Genomic DNA, 11,666 nt, shown 5'->3' with positions numbered 1-11,666 from the left:
AGAAGCCTCGAATTCAAGTCTTCTGGCTGTAAATCCCATATTCTTCCCATTTCACAACACGGAGTGCTGCACTGCAAGGATATTTCACTGTCAGGAGATCCTCTATTTCCCTGGTCCACCCCCACTGGCCTGCACATGGTGCCCTAGTGGACAAGGCAGGATGCAGCCTGCAGTGAAAACAGTCTGTTGAACTATATTCCACTTTCCTCTCTGAACATTGGAATCTCTATGTATTTAACACCTCATCTTTTACCCCATCTTCACATGGATATCCCTGCTGAATTCCATGCCTATCAATGACCTTATCTTTTTCCAGCATCACCATTCCAAACTTCAGTTTGTTTTGATTTATCCTTCTCATTTTATTCCACACTGGGTCATTTTTAAGTCTTTTTGCTTGTCTGCTGGAGGAACTCACAGATCTGTCCATAATCCATTTCAGTGGATTGGGCCCACCGCACTTGGGGGCATGTCAGTTTCTAAGTGGCTCTCTGCCAATCATCCATTTTTAAAATTACCTTTTTCTGGAAGCTTTGTCTGACCACATCTTACCACAGAGGTTTCTAGCCTTTGTGTTCTCATGGGATGCTGCATACTGTGTGGTAATGGCCTATTTACATCACTCTCCAGTCCCCTCCTTCCCAAGAAAAGGACATCCTTGAGGGCAAAGATTACATCTTACCTTTTTTACTATTATTTAGCACAGTGCTTTGCAAAATACTAATTTCCCAATAGAAGTTGAGTGAGTAAATAAATAATATTTTCACAAAAGACTCAAAGATCTACAAGGACACCTTTGGAGCATGTGAAATCTGGTTGTGCAGAAGTGGGCAAGGGACGCTAGCTGTCAGGAGAGGGAGGGAGATGGCTCAGGCTCCAGGATGCAGGGCTATGGTCCAGTTATACTGAGAGAGTGCAGAAGAAGAGAGGGAGCTAAAGTATTGCTCCAGGGTTGGGAAAAATGAGCTAGCTGGAGTACTACAGCCTACATAGCCCCACTCATTTCCTGCTCTGGCCAGTTTTAGGCGCATTGGAAGTTTTCTGAGGGACCTCGGAGAAAGCATGGCTGTCCCAGCCTCCAGCTGTGGCAAGTGAGGTAGGTGGGCAAGCTACAGGCTCACCCCAGGCCTTGGGAAGCATCAGGATGTCCCAGTGAGGAGCAGGTGGGGTGAGCTGCAGTGGTGCAGGGAGACATTGTGGACACACCCAGGAGGCAGTGACCATGAATGAGTGGTCACACCTGGGAGGGCAGCAGAATGAACCAGAGGCCCAAGCAGCTGATGGTGGTGCACTCCTGGGGAGGGAGATACTTTCCATTTGGGCTGGGGTGCTCTCCTAAGTCCTAGCTGTGGGGGAGGGAGGAGCCCCCAAATGACCTCTTGTTACCATTTTGGCATGATGGTGAGGTTGGGAGGCAATCTTAGCTGATCCCAGTCCTTGGCCCACCAGACACTTTCACTAGCCCCGTCTTGTACTTCAAACCCTTCTAAGATTCCTCACTCACTACTGAACAATTGTGAAATTTTAGCATGAAATGTGTACTTTAGTGGGTCCCCCAAAATACCTTTTATTCTTTACCTCCAGCCACTCATGTCCAAGAATCCTCCATTTCCACAAGACCTGTCTGGTTGGCACTGCTTCGCAAAAAGTCCCAAGTCAGTGCTCGCTTCGGCAGCACATATACTAAAAAGGCCCAAGTCATCCTGCCTCCTGCTCTGGCTCCATAGGTCCTCCCTGCCTGAAAGATCTCAGGATGAACCGCCCTAAGGGTGCAGGGAACAACTCTCCACACTTAGCTGGGCTGAGCAGAGACCCAGAGCAGCAAAGGGAGGTTGTGCACACATGCATGTGCATGCACATGCACGCACACACACAGTGCACACACACGCACAAATGCATGCACACACAGTGCACACACATGCACAAATGCACGCACACACAGTGCACAAATGCACACAGTGCACACACATGCACATGCACGCACACACAGTGCATACACATGCACAAATGCACGCACACACAGTGCACACACATGCACAAATGCACACAGTGCACACACATGCACATGCACGCACACACAGTGCACACACATGCACAAATGCATGCACACACACAGTGCACACACACATGCACAAATGCATGCACACACACAGATCAGAACAGCCTCTTGTGTGTCTAAGGCAAGAGGTCCACACTCTGCACTTCCCACAGCCACCTCTTAGGTTGCAATTCACTGTTCATTTTAAAGCTTTTAAGACACTTTACTCTGCATCAAGTGATCTTTCGACATTAATTTTAACTTGATTTCAATAATATAAAACTAATTTATTTTGAGTTAGTTCTCCAGTACTTTGGGGCTCATATCACTCTAAGGATGACTGTAAGTTCAGTCATCCATTGCATAATTTCTTCAACACGTGAATTCAGAACATTTTCTCTGACAGTTTCTAGAGGCTAATGTGAGTAAGATACTAGAATACCGTGGAAGGCCTAGGTGTAACTGGGAGACAGACCTGTTAACTAGTAGTTCTCAAACTTTAGCATGCATCAGAATGCAAAGGAGGGCTTTTAAAAATACAGATGGCTGGGTCCTATCCTGATCGTTTCTGATTCAGTGGGTCTGGAGTGGGGCCTGAAAGTCTGAGCAAGTTCCTGGGCAATGCTGATGCTACTGGTCCAGGGAACCACACTTCGAGAACAACTGCTGAAAGTTAACACTCATTCTAAGAGTACGGTTTGAGATCCTAGAATATAAGCTAAGTAAGGGGAGGGCTTTGTATTCTGTTTGCTCGTGGCTCTATTCCTAGAGCCTAGAATAGCACCTGGCACATAGTAGACCCTCAGTGAACACTAGCTGAATGAATGACAGCATTGTATGCAAATATAATGGGAACCCAGAAGTGGGAGAAGTGTCCTTTAAAGGGATTTTGATGACAGCTTCCAGGAGGAGGTGAGAGAATTAACAGGAATTTTTAATCAGACATGAGTGTCCCAACTAGGGGACCCAGCATTTGGCTGGCATGGAAGTGCACGAACAACATGGTATGTTTGCCATGCAAATATCTCCACTCGTCTTCCATTCTTCAAGGCCCCAGTCACGTCAGTTCTGACCACTTCAGCCCACGGTGACTCTTCCTCTCATTTTTCTGACAACAAAGTCAGTGCTTTCTCAACTTAATTGGTGACAAGAGTTAACCAGGATGCTGATTAAAAATACAGATTTCAGGGTCCCACCCAACACCTACTGAATCAGAATCTCCGGGAGAAAGCCATGGGAATCTGTATATTAATATGCATCCTACGTGATTCTCAGCCTCAGGCTACATGGCTTTAAGAGGAACCTTAGGATTTCAAGGTATTTTAAAATATAATTCAAAAACTTTATTGAACAGATGTATTAGTTTTCTATTGTTATGTGACAAATTGCCACAACCTTAGTGGGCTTAAAACAGATATATTTATTATTTCACAGTTTCTGGGGTCAGGAGTCCAGGCACAGCTTGGTTGGGTCCTCTGCTCAGGTCCTCACAGGCTGCTATCAAGGTGTTAGCAGGGCTGTGTTCTCATCTGGAGGCCCAATTAGGGAAGAAACTGTCTCTAAACTCATAGAATTGTTGGCAGAATTTATATCCTGGTGTCTGTATGATGGAGGACCTCCGCTTCTCATGTGCTGTCCTCAGGCTCTGAAGGCACCTGCAGTTTCCTGCCACACACCCCTGTCCACAGACCACTCACAACATAGCAATCTGATTTCTCCAGGCCATCAGGAGAGTCTCTCTCAAGTGTGCTAGGATAGAGTCTTATGGAATGGAATGTGATTATGGGAGCGGCATCCCATCACATTTGCCATATCTATTGATTAGAAGCAAGTCACAGGTTCTGCCCATACGCAAGGGGAAGGGATTATGCAAGGGTATAATTCTCTGGGGGTTGCTTTAGTGTGTATCTGCCACAAAAGATAAGGAAATGGAAGTCCCAAGAGATTAGCTTGTCAAGGTCTCAGAAGAATGAGAAGCAAATGTGGAAGGAGTCTCCTCTCTTGCTTCCAGCCAAATGCTATTTCTACTCTAAACTGCCTCTTCTCTTCTAATCACTGTACATTGCTTTAAACCATGGGCAGCAAAATTTTCCTGTAAATAGTCAGATAGTAAATATTTTAAAAACTTTTATAAGGACTTTGGTTTTGTTTCTGAAAGAGACAGCGCTGGAGGGCTTTGAGCAGAGAAATGACATGGTCTGGCTCAAAAGATCACCCATTGGAGGCAGGGCTGGGCGATGGCAGGGGGTCTGTTGTTTTGTCAGGAAAAGGTGTTTTACTTCTGTGAGCTCTGGGTCCAGGGTGGGGGCCCACTGTGTCATGCTCACCCAAGGAAACCTCACCGGCTGAAACAAGCTTGCAGCCTTTTCTTAGACACTGAGCAGATGAAATTCCAAAGTACCAGAAAGAGCTTTTCAAATTGAATTCCTAGCTTAACAGAGTAACTTGACAGAGGAGGGAAGGATGAGTCAGCCATTTAAAATCAGGTATAGAGGATCAGCAGGGCTGGATGTGCACGGGTCCAGCATACCTGAATTATTGCATAGAATGCCAGGGGCCCTGAGACTGGGCTTGGTCACAAAGCAGCCTCAGCTCCACTCACCTCCTTCTGACATGAGTGCTCTGGGGGGAAGAGCACTTTCCTCCCTCAGCTGGCAATGTGTGGAGGGGGTAGGGGGCACTGAAAGGGTCTCACACTGGTAACCCAGATACCCCTGGCCCTGGACACACTCTGAGAAGGCCTCACATAGTTAGTTGACTCCAGTTAAAGCTTTTCCTTTATTCATCCTCATTGTTTCACGATTTGAGAATTTTAGCCATTTAAACTTGACAGGGTCAAGAAAAAGCACGTTGTTCCAATTATCAGTCTCATTGCATTTGCTTTTCTTTTTCTCTGTAGTGAATGAAACTCCTTAGCCACATTTGTTAAATAGCCTTTAAAACCTTGTTCCTATCCCCTTACCAGAAGTCTTTCAGAGCTGAGATTTAACTCATTGGTGTGAGGCTTTATGTGAATTCATTTCACCCCTTTTTCTTTAGTTGTCAAACATAAAGTGTCCTCTGGGTGAGGAGAATTTTACTTCTTAAGGAATGTTTAAAATTATTCCCTTGATCTGCCCCTATTCCTATCTCATTTTCTCTGAGTTTTTTAGATTAAAAACAAGAAAACAAACAAAAAAAAGACTTCCGGTACTTTGTGTTCCTGGTAGAACCCTGCCCACATTGGAGAGAAGGCAGAATGGTCTCCTACCCAGCAGAGAATCCCAATTCAGATTCTAAAACCCCACAGACAGTAGCAATCTTGCTCCCTACACCTCTGATTTCCCTGGCAACTTAGAAGGTCAGCATTCTAGGCCTTGCTAGAGAATTTGACCCTGAACTTTGCTTTCAGAGATTCAGCTGAAAGGACTGGCGATTATAAAGCATCATGTGGAAACACCTCTCCAGCCACTGGATGCTCTGAATCCAATGTGCCTTGGGTGATGTTGGACCACCAGGAAATAAATGGCTCAGACGGCTTTGCTTGATCTTTCTACAGATCTGTCTTTACTGTAGTTGAGTTTAATATCACCATCTGCACCAGTCTCTCCCCTGCTCTGTGCCCTGGTGGGTGTGTCTTCATGGACTTCATCAACAAGCTCCCTTGTTCTTTGATGTTGGAGCCTGCGAAGGAGAGAGGCATTTGACTGGGGACCCGGGCTCTGAGTGGTGGATCATGACGGGGTCAAAAAGATGGCAGGCAACCCAGGCCTTTTCTGAGTCTTTGACGCTGGGTGACACTGGGGACATCTAGAAGAGGTGATCTCAGCCTGGACACTAGCTTTTTCAAGACAGGTTGTATCAGCAGGGCAGTGCTGACACACCTTCCAGTTGTTTCTGGGAACTGGAACAGGAGAGCAAGAATGTGGTGACTAGAGCTGATGGATTGGTTGAGGGCGACCCTGCGATATTTTGAAGGTGAGGATTTGGGTATGTGTGGTCAGGGCATAAAAGTAAATACTACCCCATCCTGTAATCACAAGCTGGTGAGTCAGGTGCCATTTGGAGCCATTTGGATTATACTAGCCTCAAGGGTGAAGAGGCAGCGTTGGATGTGATGGGAAAAGGAGATGGCCTGAGGAAGCCTGGCAGGGCCCGCCCTGTCCTGTACAATTTACTTTTGTTGTGAACCGAGTCACTCCCTGTACTTTTCGTGTCTGATGACTGCTTTCAGCAGGTTGGGGATCATTAAGGCTCCTCTCCTCTCTTACTCTTTTCCTTTCTTGTTTTTTTTTTTTTTCTTTTCGTTGGCCATTTCTCCCACCCGTACATTCATACGAGCTCATGTTTCATTAGAAAAACCACGGTTACTAGACTGATGTTTAATGTTGCACAACAGTGAGGCTCTACTGTGCCCAAGTGCAGCTCTTATTTCCCCCAATCTTTGTGTTTTTCTTAAACACAGCTGTACTATGCGCTTCATATCTATGTCATGAAGTCCTCTTTTCCCCCACCGCAGAGCAATTCTGGGGAAGTGCTGTGAATAATAGTCTCTGCCCTCAAAGAGCTCAATCCGTTTGTAAGTTCCTTGATGGTGCCTGTGGCTTCCAGCCATCAGCAGTCCCATCCTCCGGAGCCGTGCTGTCCAGTACGGTAGCCACGAGCCACAGGCAGCCACTGAACCCTCATGAGATTGGACACATGCTAGTTTCTCAGTGTTTGATGAATGAGTCATGCATGAGTGAATGAATATGGAGGGCTGGTTTCAAACTGAGATGTACTCTAAGTATAAACTACACATGAAGGTCATGAAGAATTCATACGAAAAGGTGTATGAAAAATATTAGTATTTTTAAAAAGTTCATTACGGGGCGCCTGGGTGGCTCAGTCGTTAAGCGTCTGCCTTCGGCTCAGGTCGTGATCCCAGGGTCCTGGGATCCAGCCCCGCATCGGGCTCCCTGCTCCTCGGGAAGCCTGCTTCTCCCTCTCCCACTCCCCCTGCTTGTGTTCCCTCTCTCACTGTCTCTCTCTGTCAAATAAATAAATAAAATCTTTAAAAAAAAATTAAAAAAAAGTTCATTACATGTGGGAATGATAATATTTAGGATCTATTGGGTTAAATAAGAGACATTGTTAAAATCAATTTCATCTGCAGCTACTTGAAGATTTAAAGTGACAAATGGGGTTCGCTTTTTGTTTCTCTTGACTGCTTTCTTCTAGATGGCCTGCTTCCACCTCTCCCCCTTTTCCCCCAGAAGGAGTGTATACTTCCTCTGGAGGCCACTGCCCCTCATATGTAATACCTGTCATACTCTAGTGGCTGCCTGTCCACGTCTGAAATCTTTACCAGACTGAGCACCTCGCGAGAGAGGAACTTACATACCCAGCCTACCGTGCAGTGCTTGGTACAAAGAGGTGGACAACAATCATTTGGTGAATACTGGTCCAATTCTTCTATTAGACTGCACTTGTGCGAGGCTGGCATACACAAGTGTTAACATGATGTTAAGTATAATACTTATGAGTAGGCACTCAATATGTGTGTGAAATATCCCAGAGATAACTTCAATTTTCAATGTATGACTGAATTTTAAAAACTCTTGTAAATGTCTTCTTAATTCCTAATTATTACCTTTCTAAGGGGAAGATGCTGGGTAACACAATAGTGCTCACGCACATGTGGTGTGTGTATCTATTTCATGGTGCACATGAGTGCTGCCAGATATGGTTGAGATTGTAGTCCAGGTGGTCACACCTGCCCGTTTTCATTTGCAGATAGGCACAAAGCCCAGGTGGATCCCAATTAATTCTCAGAATTCTCTGAGGGTTTTAAAACCAATTGAATCAATCAACTGTAAAGGAGAAGTACAAGTAAGATAAGGGCTACAATTTTTTTTTCACCTGAAATATGCTGAATTTAAGAGAGTAAACACACTGGTAAATATTTATATAACATTCCACCCTTGACTTTGATGATTTTGCTTCTCATTAGGACTGGGCTTGCTTTTATGCCCACTCAGGCCAGAAGCAGTTAGGTAGCCTGGCTCTAATGCATCTTCATGGTTAGATGTTAGTAAAGCACATCGGTGAGAGTAGATTCATTATTTGTGAGGAAATTTTATGAATTTGACTCAAGATACCTAAGAGTCTGGTATCTAAAATTAACACAGCATTAGTTTTTCATCAATCATTAATATAAAGGGAATCACTATATCTAGAAAAACTAGGTAGATTTAAATAAAACTTTAAGGCTTTATCTGGTTAGTTAAATAGACATTTTAATTATTACTCCTAGGGATCATATTTTTTAAAAAAGATTATTTATTTATTTGAGAGAGAGAGTGAGTGCATATGAGCAGTGGGGGTTGGGGGGTAGAGGGAGAGGGAGAATCCTTGAGCAGATACCCTGCTGAGTGCAGAGCCTGAGGTGGGGCTCCATCCCAGGCATCTGAGATCATGACCGGAGCCAAAATCAAGAGTCGCCTGCCCAACCGAGAGCCACCCAGGTGCCCGTCCTATGGATCGTATTTTTGAAAAATTGTCTGAACCCTTATTAACTATTGAGTAATGGAAGGAGTTGACATAAATAAAGTGGTACGCATATACTCTGATGCTGCCTCTTCTATGAAGACAGATCTCCCATCCTAGTACTGCCCTCAACACTTCGCTGGCACTTAATATTTAACATCTTGAATTAAAGTTATTGCAATAACTATCTTATTCCAACCTCTATACTATCTTTTTCTTACTCACTTTTATAATTCTGTAATACTTAGCCAGTGCTTTCCACATGGAAGCTCTTCTCTAACTGCATGTGGAATCAAATTAAAATGAATCGAGTAGAGACCTGGGAGTCATGAACCCTGGTCCAGTCACTGAGCAGCTCTACCACCAGTCCGGCGATTTCTCTGAGCCCTGGGCTCCTCTTGCCTCTGTTCTTCCTTCCCCACAACATTATCTTTTGCTATCCTGTCCTGAACTTTGTCACCCTTCACCTACATTATGGTAACCGACTCTACTACACACTCTCATGTGGTGGCTCTGTGCTAAGTGTCAATACTTTATTTTATTTAATCCTTATAATTGATGAGATGGAGATCATCAGCCCTCTTTTCAGCTGATAAAACTGAGGCTAGAGAGAGACTGAGTGCCATGTCTAAGGCACTAGTAAATTGGTAGAGTCAGGATCTGAATCTAGAGACTTGTGTCTGATGTGCTCTGGCTATTCTTCAACTTATTTTTCAATCAGAATTATTTTGAGAAAGCCCCACTCTAAACTAGTATACTCCTCCCTCCCCAATGCATTAAAACAGAAACAACATCTACAATTACTGGTAATTGCTGTGGATCCAACTATTAGTACAAGAAGCAAGAAGACCTCAGCATGGGTTGTTATCATAGTTACAAACTATCACAAACTTAATTATTGGGTAGAAATGTGGAATGTTGCAGCCAAATATGAGGATAATGAGCCTTTACCATGAATGCGTGGAAGGAAACCTGGACTCTATTTCTGGGTCTGCCTCAAGCTTTCTCTGTGGCCTTGGGCAAGCGACTTCAACACTCAGTCAGTATCCTGGGGTAAGATGGTGATGATGACACACAGCACCTACTTATTGTGCTGGTTTGCTGGGACTGATGAGTACGTTGGTCAAGGGCTGTAGATGAGAGGAAGTATAATTTTTTTTTTTTTAAATGACAAATTGTACTATACCTGGGGCAGTGTAGGGCAGGGGAAAGTGCAGGGATTCTGGAAAACAGATGATCTATTTCCTTATTTTAAAATGGAAGGTGGGATGGGATGGAGGGATGATCACCTGCTCTTCCTGCTGTAAATGCTGACGTTCCACTTGAGCTCAAGAGAGCTGTTAATTGCTTTCACATATCCTAGGAATAACTGGACAAAATGAAGTTACTACCATTTAGGACAGACATGGACAAACGACTCTTTGCTGACATTTGTCATTCTTTAAACACAGTGACATCCCGTTATTAAGGAATCATAGCTCATAACTAAGACAGAGACGAGCGCCAGTTACTTTTCTTGACTCCGTCCACTTTTTAAAAAAACTGTCTCACCTCCCGCATGCATGTAACCCATTACGGAGTTTCTTTCTTTTCCTGGGGTTTAAGGGCCCGCATTAAGCGCCGGCGCATCGTGGGGAACCCCTTGCACAGCTTTCCCCCAAGGCATTCTAAAGGTATTGTTCATGAATTTGCGTTAGGATTGCTTGTGTTGCAGAATTTTAAGAAATAAAATTGCAGAGGTTTAAATTCTACATTTTGAAGTGGGTGGGTCATCACCGGGTCACAGGAAACTTCAAGGTAAATACTATGGCCTCTGGAGAAAGGCCGGGTCGAGTCAGAGCTTCACCAACCTCTCCCCAGAGCAGACGATTAATTTTTGCTTTTAACGCGTAACAACCTCCGCCCGGCCTTGCAGCCCGGCAAGCGAGCCAGTGCAAAAACCCTGCCAAGATGCGGGCCGAGCGAGGGCGGGGGCGGGGGGAGACGTCGGCGGCGCGAGGGCCCCCGCGGGAGGAGAAACCTCGGCTGGAACAACCCGGACCAGCCCCGTCCCTGTCCTCCTGGGGGAACGTGGGGACGGCTCCTCTCGAACCGTCTCCGTGCGCAGAGTCCGCGGCGCCAAGAGTGAAGTGTTTTCTCTAGAAACGATTTCTCCCGAACCCCCTAGCCGGAGGAAGGGGATTAAAAGTGACAAAGAAAGGGGGTGGGCTCTGGAGAGACCTCGGGGGTGGGGGGTGTGGAGCGGCGCCCCCAAGGAGGGGCTCAGCGATACGAGCGCAGCCCTTGCAGCGCGCTGGAGTGCTTGAGGCGGGCGGGTGGGGGACGCGGTGCCAAGCGCGGGGGTCGGCAGGGCGGGGGGAGGGGCGCCCCGGCCTCCCACCTCCGTGGCGGCGCCCGGGAAAGGGCGGGCCTCGGCGGAAGGCCGTCTGTAGGGGCGGGCCGTGCGGTCGGGGTCCCGCGGCCGCCCGCGCCCTGGGGAGGGAGGCGGCGGGGGCGTGGGGCCGCGGCCGTGCGCTCCGCCCCGCGCGGGGAGCGGGCCGCGCCTCCCCCTGCCGCATGTGCGCGGTGTTGTGTGCCCGGCCCTGCTCCTCCTCCTCCCCTCCCCTCGCCGCCGTCCCCTCCCCCAGCGGCCCCGAGTGAGCGCGAGCGCCACACAGCCCCGGGCCGCCGCCGTCCAGCGCGCCGAGACGCCGAACAGGTGGCCGGAGGCTGCGGGCGCTGCAGCGGGGAGAGGCGAGGCGAGCTCCGGGCCAGGCGAGGGCGGCCGGGCCGGGCCGGGCATGCTAGCCGAGCGGCCCCCCGGCGCCGCCGCTTGCCCGCGCCCCTAGCCTCCCGCGCGCCCGTGCAGCGGCCCCGCCGCGCCCAGCGTCCAGCCGCCCCTGCCCGGGGCCGCTCCGGCCGCGGTCAGCGAGGGGCGCGGGCCGGCCCGCGACAGCGGCGGCGGCGGCATGAAAGTGACCGTGTGCTTCGGGAGGACCCGGGTGGTCGTGCCGTGCGGAGACGGCCACATGAAAGTTTTCAGCCTCATCCAGCAAGCGGTGACCCGCTACCGGAAGGCCATCGCCAAGGTGAGGGGCCGGGGGCGCACGGGGCGCGAGGGGTGGGGGCGGGAGAAGGGGGG

At 47.8% G+C, this 11,666-nt stretch overlaps 1 protein-coding gene across 14 annotated transcripts in view; it reads left to right on the top strand.

The window, feature by feature from the left end:
* The first annotated feature begins 11,121 nt into the window (after nt 1–11,121).
* The window catches only part of PARD3 (par-3 family cell polarity regulator), a 643,037-nt gene continuing 642,492 nt past the window's right edge, over nt 11,122–11,666 (top strand). For 6 of the 14 annotated variants that reach the window (XM_078075365.1, XM_078075366.1, XM_078075364.1 and 3 more), the window contains exon 1: nt 11,124–11,613. In XM_078075365.1, the coding sequence (XP_077931491.1) occupies nt 11,494–11,613 (120 nt within the window). In that variant the 5' untranslated portion in view covers nt 11,124–11,493. Of the gene's footprint in view, nt 11,614–11,666 lie in introns of all 14 variants that reach the window. The other 8 variants (XM_078075357.1, XM_078075360.1, XM_078075356.1 and 5 more) reach the window with 4 other exon arrangements.

This window comes from Halichoerus grypus, chromosome 6, assembly GCF_964656455.1.
Source record: "Halichoerus grypus chromosome 6, mHalGry1.hap1.1, whole genome shotgun sequence".
Taxonomy (NCBI): Eukaryota; Metazoa; Chordata; class Mammalia; order Carnivora; family Phocidae; genus Halichoerus; species Halichoerus grypus.
The sequence above is the reverse complement of the archived record's forward strand: the minus strand, read 5'-3'. Positions and strand labels throughout refer to the sequence as shown.